This window comes from Cololabis saira, chromosome 20 (assembly GCF_033807715.1).
Source record: "Cololabis saira isolate AMF1-May2022 chromosome 20, fColSai1.1, whole genome shotgun sequence".
NCBI classification, from domain to species: Eukaryota; Metazoa; Chordata; class Actinopteri; order Beloniformes; family Belonidae; genus Cololabis; species Cololabis saira.
The window spans coordinates 6,962,904-6,986,984 of record NC_084606.1 but is presented as its reverse complement, the minus strand read 5'-3'; the positions used below and the strand labels follow the sequence as shown (position 1 = coordinate 6,986,984).

Sequence of the window (24,081 nt, the reverse complement as noted above, 5' to 3'; positions counted from 1 at the left end):
ATTATTATTATTATTATTATTATTATTATTATTATTATTTTTATTATTACTATAGAGAAAATACCACAGTTTTTAATGCCGATCTTGTCATTTTATTTAGTTTTTATCAGCTACACCCTTAGATTGTGCCGTGAAAATATTGTCAGACATTAAACCGGTCCTGGTACAGAAAAGGTTGGGGACCACTGATTTACATGTTCCTGCTGTTTCCTCTTTTCTTCTCTTCTCTCCGTCCTCCCTCTGGACTGAACCGTGTTCTGAACCAGAACCGGGTCATGACGGGTCTTAATCCTGTTTCAAGCCTCTGAACTCGCCTTTGTCCCCCTTTTCTTCTTGATTGGACACGGAGCCTCCGTCCATCCCTCCTTCCAGCCCTCCGTCCATCCCTCCTGCCCTACATTCACTCTCTTTAGCAGAAGCAGCTCGGGGTCAGAGGACAACACTCGTCCTCCAGCCTCTGCTCCTCTTGTTTGTCCTTCTTTTCCACCACCGTCCTCCTTCATTCTCCTCATCAAGCATGAAGGAGCTCAGAAGGGTTCGGACAAACTCCCAGGATGCACCTGGGGGGGCTGTGAGGAGGTGACGCTCCTTGAAAGAACCGTCCCCTAAAACAGTGGTTCCCAACCTTTTCCAACTCAGGACCCACTTTTATGTCTCAAAAATGTTCGCGGCCCACCTCCGAACTTTTTAATTCTCCCTGTTGCTAGCCAGCTATCCATCTTTATACTCCACTTTCAGGTATCAGAATCAAACGTAAATAAGTGCAATGCAGTCCCGCTGCAAAGTGGTCCGACCGATAACAACAAAAGTTCCTATCGCTCATTTGCTTGTCACTTGTCTAATACTTGAAGGAAAACAAAACAAAATAATGAAAATATTTAAACATTTTTAATATCATTTTAGCCATAACTGAGTTTTAACAATTAAAACATTATTCTGTATATTTTTATTTAATTATATTCCCCCCCCCCCAAAAAAAAAAAAAATCATACTTTTTTGGAAATGATTTGGCGGCCCACTTGCAATACCTCCGCGGCCCACCAGGGGGCTGCGGCCCACAGGTTGGGAATCACTGCCCTAAAAGAACCGTCCCCTCAAAGAACTGTCCCCCCTAAAAGAACCAAGTCTGGGACATGGTTTTGGGTAAAAAAAACCTCAACATACAACTATTTTCATAGTTACTGCTGATAAAACTGTTGAGTTATTGGGTACTTAGCATTGCCCGTATTGGCTGAAATTTGTGTTTAATAAATAATTGCAATGTGAATGAAAACAGATGTTCCACTGATCATAAGACCTATCCAACAGGTGATTCTTCTTTTTTTTTTTAAACTTTATTTTTTTGTATTTTGACATTACAGAATACTATTCTTTCTTTTACATAATATATACGTTGTACCAGTAAAAATAACAAATACAGTACATATAAACAACCACAGCAGACAATAGACATCTAGTATAAGCAGGTTGGAGTAGCAGCTTTGGTTTGGGCTCCTTTCATGTTCATAACAGTCTTTATATGATAATCCCTCGTTCATGTAGCATCATGTTGACATCATGATTCTTGATGCTTGCTTGATTGATTGAACCCCCGTCAGCCGTATTTGACCTCCAGGTGTTGTGTCTTTCAGGACTCCAGGGAGGCCGTGATCTGGATGGCCGTCCATCACAAGCAGAAGAAAGCTCTGGAGTTCTTCGCCAGGGAAATCGCTCCTGCAGGAACCGGCATGGGTACGACAAACCTGCACCCACAACCTTTACCGCTACGACAAACCTCCACCCACAACCTTACATTCTGGATTCATTACAAATCAACTGAAATATTGCAAGCCTTTTATTATATTAATATTGCTGATCATGGCTTACAGTTTAAGAAAACTCAAATATCCTATCTAAAAAATGTGAATATTCTGGGAATCTTAATCTTAAACTGTAAACCATAATAGGCAATATTAAAATAATAAAAGGCTTGCAATATTTCAGTTGATTTGTAATGAATCCAGAATGTATGACATTTTAGTTTTTTTAATTGCATTACAGAAAATAAAGAACTTTATCACAATATTCTAATTTTCTGAGACAGTCTGAGACAAATGACTAAAATGTGACTAAAACTAATAAGCATTTTCGTCCGAAAGACTAAGACTAAATGTAAAAGGGCTGAAAGCAGCAGCTCGATCTAAGCGGACACGTGTCGGTGAAACGGGAAAAAAGAGGGTTTACTCTCTGATTCCTCGGCCTCGGACGTGAGTCAACACTCAGAGCTAAATAAAACTCACATGTGAACCAAATGAGTTGAGTGTAAATATTTAGACTTGCACAGGTCTGAGATATGTCCGTTGAGCCGTGTGGAGATTAGAGTAACGGCCCGTGCTGCAGCGGCTGCAGCGTGTTTACTGAAGGAAACGGAGAGCTGGCTGGTCCAGATGTTGCAGCTGGATCGGAGGGCGGGGGTTCCCTCAGTCACGACCGGCCGGGCCGTGTCGGCCTGAACTCTCCCCGACTCCCACTCCGCCGTCCTCGCCGTCCTCGCCGTCCAGGGGTCGTGAGGACAGGCAAGTTTATTTGTACAGCACAATTCAACACAGGGTCATCAAAGGGCTTTACATCAACAAGTAAATGGGTCAATGACGTGACGCCTATAATTTCTGAAAAACTGATTTTTATTCAATTAAAAAAAGTTTTAAATGGATAAAAAAAATACCAGATATATGAACTACCTCTCCCACATGTTTGGAGGCTTTTTAGTGCCAAAATTAAATAAATAAATACATCATTAATTAATTAAAATGGGAATTAAATATATCATTCATTAATTAAGTGTATCATTAATTAATTAAAATGGGAATTAAATATATCATTCATTAATTTGATGTATCATTAATTAATTAAAATGGGAATTAAATAATTAATTAATTAATTAAATGTGTCATTAATTAATTAATTGTCATTAATTAATTAAATACTGAAAAAATTATATATATGTTTTTACTTAAAATGGTATTCTAATTAATAAATGACATATAATTCCAATTTTAATTAATTAATGAAGAATTTAATGAATTAATTATATATGTCCTTCCCATTTTAATTAATTAATGACACATTTAATGAATTAATAATATATTTAATTCCCATTTTAATTCATTAATGAAACATTTAATTAATTAATGATATATTTCATTCACATTTTAATTAATTAATGACACATTTAATTAATTAATGATATATTTAATTCATTACCATTTTAATTAATTAATGAAACTTTTACTTAATGAATGATATATTTAATTCCCATTTTAATGAATTAATAATGTATTTATTTATTTAATTTTGGCACAAAGAATCCTCCATACACATATGGACTCACTTGAATTTTACAAAAAATACTAGTTATTTGGGATTCTGTTGTTATTTTAACCCTTGTGCTGTCTTTAGGTCAAGGGAGGGTGAAGGGAGAAAAGATGGAAGGAAGGAAAGAAGGAAGTAAGGAAGAAAGGAAAGAAGGAAGAAAGGAGAAAAGATGGAAGGAAGGAAAGAAGGGAAGAAGGAAGGAATGGAGAAAATAAGGAAGGAAAAGCAAAGAAGGTAATAAAGGAATGAATGATGGAAGGGAGGTAGGAAGAAAAAGGAGTAAAGGAGAGTAAAAAAGGAGGAAAAGAGGAAAGGAAGAAGGAAGGAGAGACCATGGCAGAAGGAAAGAAGAATTGGGTCATTTTGACCCAAAGACAGTACAAGGGTTAAGATTCAAAATGTCCGACCATGACTCTTGTTTTGAAAACTTTTTTTGAAATCACTCTAAATATATTTAAATCAATCTTCTGCCCTATCTGGCATGATTTCCCAAGTATCTTGTAGTGTGTAAGATTACAACACATTTGTATTTATATTTCCATCATAATATACAAACAAAGTTTGACTGATGCCCATTTTATGGAATATCATGTGGCGCAACCATTAAAAAAACAACCATTTTTGTATAATACTAAAAACTTGTAAAAATAAAAAAGATGTCAAGATGTTAAGGAAATTAATTAATTTTAATATGAATCATGGTTGCAACACATGACCTTTTTTAAGGCTAGAGCCAATTCATCTTGACAAAAAACTCTGAAATCACTTAATTTAAAAATGTTATATGAATTTCTGTTTACACAACATTCTTAATGTTTGAACTACTGCAATAGATATTCTTTTTTTATTATTTTAAAATGGACCTGTTGAAAATTCTTATTCGTCATTGACCCATATACAGTAAATATAAATAAATAAAATGATAAGAAAAGAGGTAAAATAATAAAAAGCACAAGTTGTTAAACAGTAAGGGCAGTAGAGTCCAGGTTCATCTCATTCTTAGAAAAGCAAGAATTGAGTTTCTATACGGTCAAAACGTACAAAGACCGAGTCAAATACAGTATTACAAAAGTAATCTGTAACAATTCATACGGTGAATTAAACCAATTTGACAATTCTACGCCACACACTGCAAAAACTCCAAATCTTAACAAGAATATTTGTCTTATTTCTAGTTAAAATGTCTCATTTTAGTCAAAAAAAAATCTCATTACACTTAAAACAAGACTCATCACTGGAAAAATCAACAATTTTCACCTGTTTCAAGTAGATTTTCACTTAAAATAAGTAGAAAAATCTGCCAGTGGAACAAGATTTTTTTGCTTGTAATAAGAAGATAAATCTTGTTCCACTGGCAGATTTTTCTACTTATTTCAAGTGAAATTTTACCTGGAACAGGTGGAAATTGTCAAATAACAAGTTATATTTCTGGTATTGACTCTTGTTTTAAGTGTAATGAGATTTTTTGACTAAAGATTAGACATTTTAACTAGAAATAAGACAAATATTCCTGGTAAGAGTTTTTGCAGTGAAATGCCTGTTTCCAGGTCTTATTTCACGTAACTGACGAGAATTACGTTTCTATACGTTCAAAACGTACAAAGACCGGTTTCCTGATGTAATATGGTCCAGTTTTCTGGTGTAATATGGTTATTAATGTTTTCAATATATATTAAATCGTTTTATATATCTGTTGCATTTCTAGCTGGCGAAGTAAGCAAAACTAACTTGGTTTCCATGTTTGAATTGTGAAATGTTCTATCTGTTCATGTTCATTAAGCTGCTGCTATTCATTTCATCCATTCAGAATGTTGCACTAAGGTTAAGCCAAAAAGTATTTTAATTTTCTTGTGTTTGTGAGTTTGACTGGATGTCGTTCAACTACCTCTTTTGAAGTTTAATTTATTTATTTTTGTTATTGCACTATTGTGCACTTTTTGTTTTAGTTTACAATTTCATGTTTTTACATTTTGTGGCATCAGAGCTGATAAGCTTTGTTAAAATAAACAGGACTGTCTCAGAAAATATGAATATTGAGATAAAGTTCTTTATTTTCTGTAATAAAATAAAAAAAAAAAAAGTCATACATTCTGGATTAATTACAAATCAACTGAAATATTCCAAGCCTTTTATTATTTTAATATTGCTGATCATGGTTTACAGTTTAAGATTAAGATTCCCAGAATATTCAAATTTTTTGAGATAGGATATTTGAGTTTTATTAAGCTGTAAACCATGATCAGCAATATTAAAATAATAAAAGACGTGCAATATTTCAGTTGATTTGTAATGAATCCAGAATGCATGATATTTTTGTTTTTGTAATTGCATTACAGAAAATCACAATATTCTAATTTTCTGAGACAGTCCTGTATGTCCATGTTTTTCTCCAATGGACAAGAAAAGAAACTTGGGATAATTTGAGTTTTAGTCCTTTTTTTTTTTTTAATTCATTGCCAAAATGTATCTGAACGGGAAAAAGTATCGGAAATGTATCGGGAGCCAAAAAAAGTGATCGGATTGGGAAAAATCAGGATCGGCAGATACTCAAATTCTGGCTTGATTTGTAGCCGTCAGTGACAGGAAGCTGCTGCTCCTGCAGGACCTTAAACACGTGTGTTCTGTGGTCCCTGCAGCTCCGGGTCTCACCGGCATCGTGGGCGGACGCCCCCGAGTGTGAGTTTGGACGCACCACATCCCCAGCACAGGCTGGTGTGTTTTCCAGCAGCCTCACTGTCCTCTGGTTCCTCTGGTCCACAGGTCCCCCGTCCTCAAGCCCTTCTTCTTCCTGCACCCCAAGTCGGAGCTGAAGGTCAGTGTCAGGTCCACAGTTGTTGGTACCCGCTCTTTAGTGCCTGTTTGTGTGGAAATATTCACAATCACTTAGAACAATCAATTAGAACAATAATTGACTGGCTGGATTTTAGTTTTGAAATTATTTACTTAGGGAACATACCTATGGAGGCTTTTTAGTGCCAAAATTTAAATAAATAAATACATCATTAATTAATTAAATGTATCATTAATTAATTAAAATGGGAATGAAATATATCATTAATTAATTAAATGTATCATTAATTAATTAAAATGGGAATCAATTAATTAATTAAATGTGTCATTAATTATGTCATTAATTAATTAAATACTGAAATAATTAAATGTTGTATGTTTTTACTTCAAATTAATTGTATTCTAATTAATTAATGACTAATGATTCTTTGCCGTACATGTTGTGTACGGCGACCTTGAGTGCCTAGAAAGGCGCCTTAGAAATACAATTTATTATTATTATTATTATTATTATTATTTAATTCCAATTTTAATTAATTAATGAAACATTTAATTAATTAATGATATATTTCCTTCCCATTTTAATTAATTAATGGCACATTTAATTAATTAATGGCACATTTAATTAATTAAGGATATATTTAATTCCCATTTTAATTCATGAAAAATTTAATTAATTATATATTTCATTCCCATTTTAATTAATTAATGGCACATTTAATTAATGAATGACACATTTAATTAATTAATAACACATTTGTTTAATTAATAACACATTTAATGACCCTTTAAAGCATGTTAACGTCTGGGCAGGTGGACATTCACATCGCTGGGGAGCTGGTCGACTCCTTCGCAGACGTGGGACCAGACACACCTGGAGAGGACGGAGCCGCTCACACTTCAGCCCAGGACGAAGCTGAACCAGGTGAACCAGCGTGCAGGATTACTACTACTATTATTATACACAGTACTGGAGTTGAGGGGGATGAGGGGGGACGGCGTGAAATAAAAACGGTCCAAATCATCCCCCCTGAAATAAAAACGGTCCAAATCATCCCCCCTGAAATAAAAACGGTCCAAATCATCCCCCCTGTAAAACTGTCATCCCTCCTTTCCATCCCTTATGTCATTTCATCAATGAATGTGGTTTTACTGCTATTTCAACATTTAGAGTCATCACCAGAAAAATAACTTATTTGATTTATTTTCACCTGTTTCAAGTAAATTTTCACTTGAAATAAGTAGAAAAATCTGCCAGTGGGACAAGATTTATCTTCTCATTACAAGCAAAAAAATCTTGTTCCACTGGCAGATTTTTCTACTTATTTTAAGTGAAAATCTACTTGAAACAGGTGAAAATTGTTGTTTTTTCCAGTGATGAGTCTTGTTTTAAGTGTAATGAGATTTTTTTACTAAAATGAGACATTTTAACTAGAAATAAGACATTCTTGTTAAGATTGTGAGTTTTTACAGTGATCCATTTTACTTATCCTGTGAAGGACAGAGTCATATTGATAAGTTCAGAAAAGTGTTTTTTATTGTTGTGTTTTGATGTATTTGATGTAAGCCCAGTGGATATTTAAAGCTTACAGAAGGCTGCATTTAACTGCTGCTATGTCATTCCTGCAGTATTTCTGCAGGTGTTTTGGTCACTGCTATTATTTGTAATATATTATATTATTTGTAATCAGCACTAATTATCTGAAATTATCTATAAAATCCACCATCCCCCCTGAATTTATTTTACAACTCGAGTACTGATTATACAACTACAGTCCAGAAAGGGACTTGGTGGGTCTTTGAGAATCTTCAAGGAGGTTCTAAAGGCTCCGTATGGATCGAGTGGTTTACAAAGGTCCTAGAGAAAGAGCCAGTGGTCCAGTGGATCTATGAAAGGTTCTGGGCTCATTTTGTGGTCAGTATTGGTGCATAAAAACCTAGATCTCTGGATATTGACGAGGTTCCCCGGAGCCCTGAGGCCTGCAAGGTCCGGGTCCTTCAGGATTTCCTTGTGGATGTTTTTGTTGCTTTGGGACTGCAGTTAAGAAGTTATTGGAATTCCTCAGGGGTTCACAGGCCTCAGGCGGGTTTTACTGCCACTGGAGGGTTATAAGGTCCTCCCAGAGGCGGACATTGTTCTCCAAGCAGGTCAAGGTTTTTAAGGTGGCCCAGATAGTTCTTAAGGAGGTTCCAAGGATCAGTTGGAATTTTCAATGTTTCCAATGAGGTTGAAATGGCTCTTCTTTTAAAGCAGGGGTCGGCAACCCAACATGTTTTAGAGCTGTTGGACCAAAAACACAAAAAACAAATATGTCTGGAGCCGCAAAAAATGAAAAGTCTTGTATCAGAATTAGAATGAAGAAACACATGCTGTATGTATCTATATTAGTTATAACTGGGGGAAGATTTTTTTCATTATGCACTTCGAGAAAAAAGTTGAAATGTCGAGAAAAAAGTCGAAATGTCGAGATTATTGTTGAAGTACAATCTCGAGAAAAAAGTCGAAATGTTGAGAAAAAAGTCGAGATGTCGATGAAAGAAGTCAAAATTTCATGAAAAAAGTCAAAATGTTGAGAAAAAAGTCGAAATGTCGAGGAAATAGTCAAAATTTCATGAAAAAAGTTGAAATGTTGAGAAAAAAGTCGAAATGTCGATGAAAAAAGTTGAAATGTCGATGAAAAAAGTCAAAATTTCATGAAGAAAGTCAAAATGTTGAGAAAAAAGTCAATCTCGAGGAAATAGTCGAAATGTCGAGAAAAAAGTCGAAATGTCGATGAAAAAAGTCAAAATTTCATGAAAAAAGTCGAAATGTCGATGAAAAAAGTCGAAATGTCGAGAAAAAAGTCAAAATCTCGAGAAAAAAATCGAAATGTTGAGAAAAAAGTCAAAATCTCGAGAAAAAAATCGAAATGTTGAGAAAAAAGTCGAAATGTCGAGAAAAAAGTCAAAATGTCGAGAAAAAAGTCAAAATCTCGAGAAAAAAATCGAAATGTTGAGAAAAAAGTCAAAATCTCAAGAAAAAAATCGAAATGTTGAGAAAAAAGTCGAAATGTCAAGAAAAAAATCGAAATGTCGAGAAAAAAGTCAAAATCTCGAGAAAAAAATCGAAATGTTGAGAAAAAAGTCAAAATCTCGAGAAAAAAATCGAAATGTCGAGAAAAAAGTCAAAATCTCGAGAAAAAAGGCGAAATGTCGAAATGTCGAGAAAAAAGTCCAAATCTCGAGAAAAAAGTCGAAATGGCCAGGAAAAAATCAAAATTTCGAAGAAAGGAAAAAGGAAGAAAAAAAGAAAAAGAGAAGAAAAAAAAGAAAAAAAAGGAAAAAAAAGGTCAAACATTTTTGAAAAGTTCCAGGAGCCACCAAGGCGGCGCTAAAGAGCCGCATGCGGCTCTAGAGCCACAGGTTGCAGACGCCTGTTTTAAAGCATTACAGAAGATGTTCAGCTGTTCTTCACGGGGGATCCTGCAGAGCTGGAAGAACCTTTGGGCTTCTCAGCATCTGTTAGGGTGTAACAATATATCGTGCCACGAAATTTCACGATACAAAAACGCCACGAAACGTGTCGTGGAGGTGACAAACTGTATCGCGATATTGGGTTATTAATATTAATCTATTGTGTTGACTAGTAACGGCCGCGCCTCGACCCGCGGACCAAAATCTTCCTCCGCTCAGAAGAAACTAGTACCGTTTTGGTCCCGATCATGGGACTCTTGCAGGTTTTGAGCTCTGAACTTTTACTTATGTAAGGCTGGTGTAGAGTTAAGCCTTACCTTATTAAATTAAACCTTTTTGGGGTGGTGAGTAGGATAAACACGGGACAACTTCTGCTGAGTTCCAGTGTACTTTAATGTCCCTCAACAGTGTAGGATTTTAGAACATCAACACAGCACCTAGTGCCGTACTGTGGCGTATCACTCCGCCCAATCTAAAACTGACTAATCACTACAGATAAACTGACTAGTGTCATTATAGTCCCTGATTTACATCAGAATATAAAGAATATATTTATAAAATAATCAACCCTGAATTAACAAAAATAAATCTCTTACACTTATAAGGTGAGCATGAATCAATCTTTTTTTATGATTTTTTTGATGATTGTATGTATTTATTTACTTTTATTTATTTATTTAATTTTAGTTGTTAAATTTCTGGAAAAGAAAAAAGTCAAATCATACATGAGAGAAACTATTCAGTTTGTGTCTAAATATTATTACTTGTATGAAACTGAAGATCCATAATGCAAACCTGACATTTACTTTTAGTTCAGTTTGTGGAAAATGGTTGGCCTGGCTTTCTCTTTAAAACTTAAACAGTTATAAAGCATTACAAACTGTAACATTAGGGCAAATGCACAGTATTGTTTTGTATTTTGTGTCTTTCAAAAAAAGACAATTTTTTCCAGTCATATGTTCCTCATGCAAGGTTTTTAAAAAGATACTGCTATAATATCGTGTATCGTATCGTGAGATTAATGTATCGTTACACCCCTAGCATCTGTACAGGAAGATTACCAGGTTTTTTACCAGATTACCAGAGCTCAGGGAGTGGGGGGAAAACATTGTCTTTGCTGGTCTTTTAGGGGCTCTTAAAGACTTTTTAAAACCTCTGCCAGCAGAGAGAACCAGATTCATACGCTGTATTTACATTTCTAAAAGTTATTTTCCTCAAAATAAGAAAAAAAAAAACAATTTTAAATGAAGTTACATTTGAAGTAGTGCAAAAAAAACAGAAAGCGGTGAAACGTTGAGGAGTTGGTGGGAACAGTTTGAGACGTCCACAGGTTTGTGTGTCCGGTGGCTTTGGTCCAGAGAAGAACAAGCTGTGCCACTTTTCATCCTTTCACTCTTTCAATCCAGGGCTTCCTTCACATTGTTGTGCTCCACTCTCAGCAGAGCTCTCGGTTCTGAAGGGCCGAGTCCCAACTCCATGTTGGAACACCAAACACCCGCATGCTGGAACCGTTCCCCCTCATTTACATACGCTCACAAAGAACCAACCGCGGAGGTAGAGAGACCGACGCGCTCTCCGACGACATCACCTGTAGTTCCTGAAACGTTCCTCTACGACATCACTGGGGGCGTGTCCAGTTCCTCTAGTCCAGGGGTGTCAAATACGGCTCGAGAGAGATTTTCATGCGGCCCGCGAGAAGTTTCCAACGCAAAAACCGAAATGTGAATTTACTAAAAAGGAAGGCATAAATAATTGCCATGAATCGCAGCATATCCGATAATATATTTCTTCTACAAATCCATCGTTATTCCACAAATAGAGCAGTTTTTGAAATGTTTTTAGTTTTCTAGAATGCATTTGCCGATTTTATTTCTTTGTAGACGGTTGTTTATTTTTATTAACTGACTACTATTATATATTTTCGCAGGAAAAATATCACTGCTAAAAAAGATGATAGAAGATATTTATTCGGAGAATTTCTGTTTTGAATACGAGGATAGTGACAAAGTAAAACAGTTAAAAAAGAAGTGGTGACTTTTTCGGCACACTGGCGTAAATATCCGCGCCAATTTTTAAAAATAAATACACTTAATTGTACTGTAAAAATCTCTAAATCACAAATAAAACACTCTCGGATGTAATAAGAAGATTTTGCTTTTAATTAAATTTCCTATAAAAAAGCAAAATATAAAAAAAACATACTTGTTTCTGTTTATCTTTGTAAAATTATATTAAAAGTATCTTACACAATTTGAAAAAAAAACTAGAAATTTCAAGAAAAGATCCTGAAGAAATATATTTTACATAATTAAAGTGTAAACAAAGTGCATATTTCCTTTAAAATTAACTAAACTGATATTGGATTAGATAACAATAGTAAAAAAAAGAATTCGAAAAAAAAATTTCCGCACCGTTTTTGTTATTTTTTTTTTTTTTTAACTTTGTTTTTATTAGGCAACTTCACATAGAATACAATATCCAAATATTACAACTGTTTCCTTTTTTTTTTTTTTTTTTTAAACACACTCAGCTGTTCCATACATAAAAAAAAATAAAATACAGTATATCCCTACACACATCTCCATACACATAAGTATCAACAGTAGCAGCATGAAGGGAGCGTCGGACAGTACAAACAAAAACAAAAACCCGCCAGGAGGTCTGGTGGGAAGTGTAGGACAGAAAATCTAGAAATTACCGAATTATAATGGTTTGGGTCTACTGCTCCATTAACAGGGGCATTGCCGGGCTCCATCTCTTACAAAATATATCTGATTGCAGTCTCAAAGAATAAGTAATTCTCTCCATTTGGTAGATGTCCCTTACTTTCTCCACCCACAAGTTATACGTGGGCGGATCTGGTTTTAGCCAATTTATAGTAATGCATTTTATAGCCGCTGTAAGTAGTATATGCAATAGATATGCTTTGGCTCTGCTCCCCAAACCCTCCGGTATAGCTCCCAGCAGCATCACCACGGGGTCGACTGTGACAGGCTGATCGAAAACTCGTTTCAAAGCTTCAGATATCTCCAACCAGAAGGGTTTTAATTTGGTACAGGTCCAGAATATATGAGAGTGGTTCCCGATGTGTGCCCCACATTCCCTCCAACATACATTTGAATAATTTTGACCCATTTTGGCCACTATTTGAGGTGTCCTAAAGAATCTGGATATTACTTTCCACTTAAATTCCCTCCAGGTATTGGAGTTGGTTACCAGGTGTGCTTCGCTACAAATATCCACCCACGAGTCCGGTGCTACTTCTATGCCTAACTCAGCCTCCCATTTTTCTTTTATATATACAGTATTATTTGGGCTTAGATCCAAGAAGACTTGGTAAAATTCTTTGATTACCTTGCCCTCCCCAAATTCAAATTTTAGCAGCATCTCTTCAATGGGAGTAGGTTTCATGGCTCTCTTCCAATCTTTATGTTTTGTTAGAAAATCTCTCAGCTGCAGATATCTGTAAAAATCTGTTTTTGGGAGCCCGTATTCTGTCTGCAGTTGCTCGAATGATTTAAGTCCATCTTTCCCAACCAATTGGTGTATACTGGTTAAACCGTAATCCGTCCATTTCCTAAACCCTGAGTCCAAGCGAGATGGTATGAAATCTTTCATGTATGCTATATGCGTCAATGATGAGATTTGTTTAGGTAGGCCAAAAGTAGTTCTTATCTTTCTCCAAATTTTCAGAGTGGCTCTAGTCCACTCACTCATTTGGACTTCCATCAGTGGAGTATCTAAAAAGGGCATAACATGTAGGGGTGGGGAGCAAAGGCTTTTTTCAATATTTAACCACCTGGTACTCTCAATGTCATGTAGCCAAACTGTTAGTGGTTTCAGCTGTGCCGCCCAAAAGTAGTGCCTGAGGTTTGGGAGTTTAAGCCCCCCCCCTTCCTTAGATAGCTGTAGAGTTTTTAGCCTTACCCTCGGCCTTTTCCCCTGCCATATGAATGTAGAGATAAGTCTGTCCAGTTTATCAAATACCATTTTAGGAATGTCCACAGGAAGCATCTGAAACGGATACAGAAGCCTAGGTAGGACATTCATACGTATACTCTCTATTCGGCCCAGGAGAGAAAGGGGGAGTGCTGACCACCGGTGTAAGTCATCACTAATAGTTTGTATTAATTTCTTGTAGTTGGTCTCATATAATTTGTCCAGGGATAAAGGAATAAAAATCCCAAGATATTTGATGCCATTATCAGGCCACCTAAATTCACTCTGAGTCTTAACTGTCTGTGGGATTTTGCTACTGATGTCTAATGCCATTGTTTTGTCCACGTTTATTTTATAGCCCGAGAAATACCCGTAATTAGAAATAACAGATTTTAGATATGGGATTGTCGCTGCCGGTTCTCGCAAATATAGTAACACATCATCGGCATATAAAGAAAGTTTGTGCTGTTCACCATCGATTGTAATGCCCTTTATATTTACGTCATCCCTGATCAATTGTGCAAGCGGCTCAATGCTGATTGCAAACAGTAGTGGCGATAGCGAGCATCCTTGTCTGCAGCCCCGTTCTAAAGTAAATCTGTCGGAAAGAAAGCCATTGGCCTTAACCGCCGCCTGCGGACCATTATATAGCGTTTGTACCCATTTTATGAAATTGGGGCCAAATTTAAATTTCTCCAGAGTTTGTATCAAGTATTGCCAAGAAACGCGATCGAATGCTTTCTGGGCGTCGAGAGATAGCAACATCACTTCCTGTTTCCTCACCGACGGGTGGGTCATTATGTTTAGCAGTCTGCGGATGTTGTCCCCATAATATCTCCCTGTAATGAAGCCTGTCTGATCAGGGTGGATAATACTAATGATGACGTTGTTTACCCGTTTAGCTAGGATGGCTGTCAACATACGCATATCTGTATTCAAGAGTGAGATGGGTCTATATGACTGGCATTTAGTCGGGTCCTTACCCTCTTTGTGTATCACTACTATTGTTGCTTCTCTCCAAGAAGGGGCCAAGCTGCCACATTGTAATGCGTGATGATAGGCATTTAGTAGTAGGGGAGAAACAACGTCCTTGAAAGTCTTATAAAACTCATTAATGAATCCGTCCGGGCCCGGGCTTTTATTATTTTTCAGTATGGAGATTACTTGCAGCAGTTCCTCTGCCGTAATTGGGCGATCTAACTCCTCCGCAGAGTCCTCTGATAACTCTGGTAATTTGATGTTTTCCAGGAAACGTTTTAGTTCGTCGTTGTCTGTGCACGTATCTGTGTTTTTATATAAAGTTTTATAAAATTCTGCAAATGAGTTTGAAATCTCGTCTGGTTTTGTTAATGTCAAGTCACCGGATTTTATTTTTTGTACTACATTAGAAGATTGTTGTTTTCTCAGCCTCAGGGCCAATAATCTACTGGCTCTGTTTCCAGACTCGTAGTATTTTTGGTTAGTGAACCTCAGGTTGCCCTCAATCTTTTCAGAGAGGTGGTTGTTGAGGTCTCTTCTTGCTTGTTTGAGAGTATTTAATACATCCAAATTGGGCGTGCTTTTATGCTGTCTTTCCAAACCTCGTATTTTTCCCTCTAGTTCCTGGCGTTTTGCTTCTCTCTTCTTCTTTCTCGCACTGGCATATGAAATAATACAGCCCCTCATGTACGCTTTAGCACAATCCCATAATATAAGAGGTGACGTTTCAGGCGATGTGTTTATTTCAAGGTATTTTTTCAACTCAGAATTCACAAACGTAACAAAATCCTTGTCATTCAGGAGGGAAGCGTTTAGTCTCCATTGTTTGGTTGTGAATCTGTGTCCTATATCCCAATCTACTGAAATTGGTGCGTGGTCTGAAATAGTGATCGGGTATATGGTTGTATCCAATATCCTATGCATTTCAGCTTTAGGGGTGAAGAAGTAATCTAATCGAGAATAGGACAGATGTCTATTAGAAAAAAAAGTAAAGTCTTTAGCGCCAGGATATTTACTTCTCCAAACGTCTGTTATCCCTGTCTCTGTAGACAAATGTTTTAACATTTTGCTCATCCTGGAGGGAGGTGTTTTGGGTATGGGTTGTTTATCCCTAAATTGTGACATCACACAGTTATAATCACCCCCTTTCAAAAGGACGCCGGAGCTATATTGCAATGTTATATCAAAAATTGTCTTAATAAATTCAGGGTCGTCTTCATTGGGGGCGTAGACATTCATAAGTGAAATTTGTGTGCCATCAATTGAGCCATTTATTAAAATATACCTTCCCTCTGAATCCTTATGAACTGAATCTAGTTTAAAGTTGACCAGTCTATGTATAAGAATTGCAACTCCTCTTTTTTTTCCAGATTTATGAGATGAGAAAAACACTTTGTCAGCCCACGATTTTTTTAATTTTTCATGTTCAATATCTGATAAGTGCGTTTCCTGTAAGAGTGCTACCTGACATTTATATTGCTTTAACTGGTTTAGGATTTTCTTCCTTTTCACTGGGTTATGTAAACCCTTGACGTTGTAGCTCAAAACCCTCAGCGAACCCATCTATTGGTCATGTTAGGTTGGATATCTAAGGCAATTTTTCCCATATTCAATATTGATATCGTTGGGAGCCTCTGTGGGGAGCGGAATGCAAGTGGGGCACACACGGGAAGGACTGCGTTTGGGTATAATACTAGTATTGGAGGTTTGATGATATAAATGACGGTGGTTGGAGAGAAGAGAAGTACCAAAAGAGTATTAGCAAACATAGGGCATGCTAAGATATAGTAATGGATACAGTAGCATAGTTGTAGTAGTGATAGTACAGCTGAGTTGTGGAGGAAGCATTCGCGCATTGAAACGATAGAAATATTCATAAAAAATAATTAAATAAAGACATGAAGTTGCCGTTGCCGAAAATATTTCAAAATGAACCCCTCGAAACATGGGGGAAAGAACACTAAAAGCCATAATGAAAAGAAAACAAATGCCAGAAGCAAAAGGCATCTGGAACCAAGGAATCACCGGGACCTAGTCCCAGGCCGCAGGACAAAGCTAGCAGCTAAACGAACACAAGTTCGACGGGTTTCACGAAACCCAAGAGTTAGAACAAAGAGAGCTATGGAAGCTCCCACAGAGCTGGAAGTGGTTGAAAGAATAAAGGTATTAATGAAGCTAAAACGAAGGTTGTGAATGTACTATTCTTCATATAAATGCACTTAAAGCCAATCTCGTAGGTAAAAAACAACTGGAATAGAAGGGGATAAATATAATGAAGGGAATAGAGGTAGGGCAAGACGGAAATAAAAAATACTAAAGAGGGAGATATACAATTAGAGGAAGAGAAAAAAAAAGGAAAGAAAAAAAAATATATATTTTTGTATTTTTTTTTAATTATATTTTATTATTTATTTTATCCCCCCCCCACCCACCCTAAATTAGCCTTAGACTTAGACTGTCAGAATATTCATTTCTTTATTATCATATATTATTATTAAGGAATATATATCCGTACAACAGAAAAGGTCAATAGCCGTAATTTGCAGAAAAGACAGACGAAAGAGGAGAAAGAAAGAGAAGGAAAAAAAACGCACAGAAGGGGCAAATGTAAAACCTCATTAAAGTAAGATGACAGTACCCCCCTGTGTGCAATAACGGTTGGTACATTCAGGGTCGCATCCAGAGTACTGGTTATATTAGAACAGACGCACCTGCGCCCTCTCGCCTCTAGGTCGCACCCCAGACCATGAGTTCACCACAGAGACGAAACCCGTGTAATAATAGTATAATAGACCTGCGGGCGGAGTGCGAGCCCACGAGCCGGCGCGCCAACGGGAGCGCATCTCCCGCCGGCGCGCGCGCCCATCAACCCACACCCGCGCGCACAAACACATACGTAGGTGAAAAGAAGAAATATAAATCACGGATGAAACGAAATTAGATGGAGACTATGATAAAGAGTAGGCGCAGTGGCTAAAAAGTCCCCTTCCCTCCCATTCATGCGGACGCTAACAAACAAACAGGCACTGAAAGTAAATCCACATTATGCAGACGCAAGCCTGCGCTCAGACACGCACATCACTCACGCGCGCACAAAAACACACACACATCCACACAGACATCTCCACGCACACGCACAACGCCCTCCCCTCCCCGAAAGAGAGAATAAAAAAAAAGAGAAAAAAAAGGACGAGATCTATGCAGCGAAAGACGGGATAACTAACATAAACACAAATACGTCCCGAAGTGAATCATATCGCACGGATAACACACATTATATTAGAGCAGGCAGAATACAAAAATATAAAATAGGTAGAAAAGTAAAAAGTAAAATGTCTCAGTCTATTAGCAACTTGAGAGGCGGAGACGTGATTATTCCAGCCGCACCAGAGCAGCATCTCAGCATATGTAAACTGTCATTTTACCTCTCTTATAAGGATACACACAGTCAGGTGGCAGGTGCAGGCTCCACCGGCACGGCCGGTCCCGTTATGGACTTGGCATAAACCAAAGCTGCATCCGCATCCCGAAATTCCTTCTCGACATTGTTGTAAGTGACAACAAAAGTAGATGGAAACTTAATCCCGTAGCGAACATCTCGGCGGTTCTTCAGCAGCAGGCGGGCGGGTGTAAAGGCACTCCTAGCCTTAGCAATGCTTTCTGGATAATCTGGAAACACTGCCACGTTCCTGCCCTGGTATTGAAGCCTCCTCCCGTCTCTCGCCGCCCGCAGTATCTCGTCTGCGTCCCCCTCGTTGTGCAGTTTGGCGATGATCATCCTCGGTCTGTCCCCCGGCTTCCACTTCGTCAGGCTTCGGTGCGATCTGTCGACACGAATATCCCGGTCCAGTCGGAAAAGCTCCTTCAGAAGTGCCGAGACCGCCACGGGTGAACTCGAACCTGGAGCCTCGTCGACCCCTGAAATCCTCACGTTCCCCCTCCTCATCCTCGACTCCAAATTCAAGCTCTGCTTGTTCAAAGTCTCTATTTGTCCCTCGAGTATTTTCACCGTGTCTCGGAGGGTAATGACTTCATCTGACCACGTTGACAGGCCGCCTTCGACATCCACGAGTGTAGACTTCACCGCGTCCATTTCTGAGCGAAATCCAGCATTACTGCTTGCAATTTCAGACCTAATTGCCTGCATTTCGCTCCCCAACTTCTCAAAATCAGCCGCCAGGGCATTCTTCAATTCTTCCCGCAGTACCGTGGAGATATCTTTCCGAAGGGACGCAATTATGTCCGCCTTTAGCTCCGTAGTGTCCATGGTTAAACTTTTCAATGGGCCGGTCGCGTCCGGAGGGCCGTCCGCGTCAGCACTCGAGCTCGGGGTGGAATATACAGTAATAGGCCTCGGGCTCGCGGGCTTGTACTTATACTTCCTCAAGTCGTAGGACGCCATCCATCTTACTTATTTCCTCTCCAACTGCACATTAATCCCTTAACTAACCTTTCGGCAAGTTTTTGCTTATTTAAACCTTCCAGAAAATAATAATTAATTACACTCCGTGGGAGCTCCGCATAACACGTCTTACTCCATGCGTTGCTCAAGAGCGCCCCCCCGTTTTTGTTATTTTGAGCGTGCGGCCCGCGATTAAAAAAACTGGTCAAATCCGGCCCGCCAAGCAAAATGAGTTTGACACCCCTGCTCTACGACATCAACCCAAGAGTAACCGAGGGGGTCGACCTTAGTGAGCCCTTTAGTGGTGACCGTTCCCCATGAACCAGACCACCACCTTCATGGACGATGCTGGTCTAATCCGGCTCCAGCAGGTGAAGCCGCCTTCATTTGATGAGGAAGATAAAAGTTCCCAACCGAACAGATGTCATGCATGTGAGATCTAACTACGGAAACTAAAACTGGATCACCTTTGGATGCAGATCCATCGAAATGCCAAGATTAATGTTGAAGTACAATCTCGAGAAAAAAGTTAAAACGTCGAGAAAAAAGTCGAAATGTTGAGAAAAAAGTCGAAATCTCAAGAAAAAAGTCAATGTCGATAAAAAAATCTAAATCTCGAGAAAAAAGTCAAAATCTCGAGAAAAAAGTCGAAATGTCGAGATAAAAGTCGAAATGTTGAGAAAAAAGTCGAAATGTTGAGAAAAAAGTCGAAATGTCGAGATAAAAGTCAAAATTTCGAGAAAAAAGTCGAAATGTTGAGAAAAAAGTCAAAATTTCGATAAAAAAGTCAAAATGTCGATAAAAAAGTCAAAATGTCGAGAAAAAAGTCAAAATCTCGAGAAAAAAGTCGAAATGTCGAGATAAAAGTCGAAATGTCGAGAAAAAAGTCGAAATCTCAAGAAAAAAGTTAAAACGTCGATAAAAAAGTCGAAATGTTGAGAAAAAAGTCGAAATGTTGAGAAAAAAGTCAAAATCTCAAGAAAAAAGTCAAAATGTCGAGAAAAAAGTCGAAATGTCGAGATAAAAGTCAAAATTTCGAGAAAAAAGTCGAAATGTCGAGAAAAAAGTCAAAATCTCAAGAAAAAAGTCAAAATGTCGATAAAAAAGTCAAAATCTCAAGAAAAAAGTCAAAATGTCGATAAAAAAGTCAAAATCTCGAGAAAAAAGTCGAAATGTCGAGATAAAAGTCAAATTTTCGAGAAAAAAGTCGAAATGTTGAGAAAAAAGTCGGATGCAGATCCTCGTGGTCGGTAGAGGAGGTTATTGAGGATCTTAAGGGGTGTGGGAAATATTTGAGGTTTCTACTTCCTTCAGAGGGGAACGTAGGCTTTGCAGGACTTTAATAGATCCTTGAGTGTTTTAGGGACTTTAGAAATGCTCCTTGAGGATCTGGGTCTTGTGTGGGGAGTTCTGGCCTGCAGTGAAAGGCCCGGTGAACAGACGACCCCCCCCAGCAGAAACCCCCAGCCCCCCCAGCCTTTGTTTGACCAAACACTTGTGTCTGTGGTGCAGACCTGCCCGGCGGGCCGCACAGCTACCGGCTGGAGGAGCTGGCCTACACCCGCAGCGGAGACAAGGGGGACTCCGCCAACATCGGTAAGAACTAAGAACCAGCCAGATCCGCTCAGCAGTGACTGCGTTTACATGCATCAATAACCCTTTTAAAACTAGTGCCGTGGATCCATTCAAATGTCAAGAATCGATTCCGATTCTTAATATTCATAATCGATTATCATGATTCAATTCAATTTTGATTTGGCTTAGCGTTATTTAAAATGTTTTTTGAGCTGTTGCCTGAATTATATGACTGTAAAATAACTAGTGAAATAATAATTTCACAATAATTATTGTGAAATAACTAAGAAATAAATAACTCAAACAGGCCTTTCAATATCCATTTAAAGTGCAAAAAAGAAAGAAATTGCAACAGTTCATGCAGTAAACAAATCATTTTAGCTTATCTAATTTATTCTGTCACCACGCACACATATTGCCATGAAGCACCTGGCATTTTTCAGAAGTGGCGAAAATGATGAAGAAAAAAAAAAATCGATCTTAAACATAAGAATTAATTTTTAGGAATTAATATGAGAATCGATTCAGAATTGGAAAATCAATTTTTTTCAACACAGGGCTATTTAAAACCCCAATATTGGCAATAACCTGAATTTGCACGGCCATGTAAACACCAATAACCCCTTTGAATAACCCGAATTTGCTAATATTCGGGTTTTTAAAAACCCCAATATGACCCCTGGGTTACTCCTTTTAAAACCTGAATATTCAGTCATGTAAACGCCAAACGGAATATCCCCATCAAACGGAACAGGAATTTGTTTTCAGCACATGTTCTGTTCACAAGGAATCCTGGGGCCGGATTCACCAATATGTTCTTAAGAACGATCTTAAGAAATGTCTTAAGATCTAAAATTAAGAAGTTCATTAGAAAGTTCTTAAGTGCAATTCCTCAATATTTTCTTAAGAACCGTCTTAAGAACTGTCATTTCTTATGAATTTCTTATTTGTATTCTTATTATTTCGTACTTCATTACATTTATGAAGTGATTAGTCTCCTCCTGGTCTTGGTTTCTCTGTGTTTATAAGAACTTCCTGGACTCAAAAGACCAGGGGCCTGTACTACGAAGCGGGATTTGGGGTTAGCGAGGTAACTTCAGGTTTAACCCTGGGTTTTCAGGACTACGACGGTGGTTCACTTCTCACCGGGGTACATCGCCATGGTAACTTATGCTGAACAGCTAACCTGCTCCGGAGCAGGTTATGTTCGAGATACAGATCGCCGGGTATAAAAGCACCGCCCACTGACCAATCAGCTCTCTTGGAAAATGGCATGCCCTTTCAAAGAGAATCCAGTGGAGCTCGGTGCGCGGATCGTGAGAGGAAAAAAAAAAAGACTGGGCTGACTTTCAACAAAAATTGAATTAGTCAAGAAACTAAGCAATTCCTTTCATACCCAAGTATCAACACTTTATCATTTCTTTTCTCCTGACAGAGAGGTATGTGAGTACGTTTGTCTTTGCTGTAGATACCCTCACTCCGTCTTTCTAAGAAAACTACTTTTGCAAATAAACCTTTATGTACAAACTGTAAATATACTGTAGAAACAAGGTATGAGTCATTTGAGAGAGGATGAAATGTCAGACCTCGTTTAATTTGAACACGACATGAACTTTTAGTCTAAATATTAAGTTAAATCACAGTGTAATTTATCCTTTGCTCTTCGCTACTGAAATAAGCGGCTCTGACAGCGGACTTCTCCATGCTTGCGATTGGTCATGCGCTGAAAACACGGCCCCTTTTATGTGCACGCGCTCATATCCAGATTGGAGAAACCTGGGTTGATATACCGAGTTGATAACCACCGTCGTGTGACCGCTTAGCGTGATTGCAATTGTCCCGCTTAGTGAATCTGGATAAGGAAAAGATATCCTGGATATGTTGAACTTGCTTCGTAGTACAGGCCCCTGGGGCCGGATTCACAAAACATTCTTAAGAAATTTTTTTTTCTTAAGTGTCATTTTTTTCTTAAGTTCAGTCTTAAGAAGAAAAAAGAGAAGAAGTCACACTCCAAAAAAGTTCTTAAGTATTTTCTCAACTTTCTTTTTAAGTTTCTTCTTAAGAAAAAACTTAAGAATAAATGGTATTCTTGAAATAAAAGTTCTCAAATTTGTTCTTGACTTTTTTCTTAACTTTAAGACAACCGTGACTAACCGAAAAAAATTTCTTCTGTGAAAAGGTAATAATAATAATAATAATAATAATAATAATAATAATAATATTAATAATAATAATAATAATAATAATAATAATAATAATAATAATAATAATAATAATAATAATAAGCCTCTAATATCACCTTTTTCAACACATTTTAGACAAGTTTAGACTAGTAGGTCATAGTTTGAGGATATACTTTGTAATTAATTACACAAAGAGCCTGTTAACTGTTTGTTAGCATGTTAGTTAGCGTGGTAGTTAATTATTATTAATTTTCCCCAATAGTATTTTCTTTCTCACATTAATCTCATCCACCATAACCTTGAAAAGTTCCTGCATCTCTTTTTCTCCTTCTCCATGTTTAGTGACTGACAGTTAAGACCAAACTACCTATAAATGTTGTTTGTTGGTGCGTGCAATGACATATTTTAAGAAGTTCTTAAGTAGGAAAAATAAGAAATTCCTAAGAAATGACAGTTCTTAAGACGGTTCTTAAGAAAATATTGAGGAATTGCACTTAAGAACTTTCTTATGAACTTCTTAATTTTAGATCTTAAGACATTTCTTAAGATCGTTCTTAAGAACATGTTGGGGAATCCGGCCCCAGGTTTCTCTGTAAATTTGCTTCTACATGTTGAAGTTGATGTTCTGACGACGTCTTGTTTCCCTCCATCTCTCTCAGGCGTGGTCGCCCGTCATCCTCTCTTCTTCCCGTACCTGAAGAAACACCTGACCTCCTCCGTGGTGGAGGAATACTTCTCCCACCTCATCCAGCCGGGCCTGAGCGGCGCCGTCACCCGGTGAGCAGGGCCGGGCCGGGCGGGGCCGAGCGGGGCGGGGCGGGGCAGGGCTTCCTCTCGGGGGGTTGGGGGTTAGAGTCTGAGCTCTGCTTCACGTGGACCAGGTCCTGCTGGAAACCGGACCATCCCGGTCCAGTCGTCAGGTCTTCCGGGGTCAGCTTTAGTTTTATAACCTCACACGTCTAAAGCAGTGTCTCCCAACCTGGGGTCCGGCCCCCCCCTGGGCCCTGGGGGGAGGCAGAGATCTCTGGGGGGGCGCGAAACTTTATCTGCTTTGAAATTATGCAGTTGTAAAAATTATATTTGCGCATGTTAAAAAAATACAAAAATCATAATAACACACCTAATGGAATACAGTAATCCAAGTCTGTATAAACCCAGGTAGTGTTTTAAAATGACCAAAATATATTTCTAAGTTATTTAGCAGGATAAAAACTTAATAAATTATTATTATATCATTATTCAACATTTTTTGCGCTCATATTAAAAGAGACATTTTTCAGAAATATTTTTATGTCCTTGCAATTATTTTTTGTGCATATTTTATACATTGGTGACACAAAATGAAGGTGAGAAAAACAAAGTCATATGTATACAGGGTGTGTGGCAGGGTGGAGAGGTTGACGGGAC

At 37.9% G+C, this 24,081-nt stretch overlaps 1 protein-coding gene across 1 annotated transcript in view; it reads left to right on the top strand.

The window, feature by feature from the left end:
- The window catches only part of LOC133420388 (uncharacterized), a 49,864-nt gene extending 26,479 nt beyond the window's left edge, over nucleotides 1-23,385 (top strand). The window contains exons 13-18 of the mRNA XM_061710077.1: nucleotides 1,632-1,731; nucleotides 5,991-6,030; nucleotides 6,115-6,166; nucleotides 6,958-7,069; nucleotides 20,429-20,512; nucleotides 23,334-23,385. Of these exons, the coding sequence (XP_061566061.1) occupies nucleotides 1,632-1,731; nucleotides 5,991-6,030; nucleotides 6,115-6,166; nucleotides 6,958-7,064 (299 nt within the window). The 3' untranslated portion in view covers nucleotides 7,065-7,069; nucleotides 20,429-20,512; nucleotides 23,334-23,385. The remainder of the gene's footprint in view (nucleotides 1-1,631; nucleotides 1,732-5,990; nucleotides 6,031-6,114; nucleotides 6,167-6,957; nucleotides 7,070-20,428; nucleotides 20,513-23,333) is intronic.
- The last annotated feature ends 696 nt before the right edge of the window (nucleotides 23,386-24,081 follow it).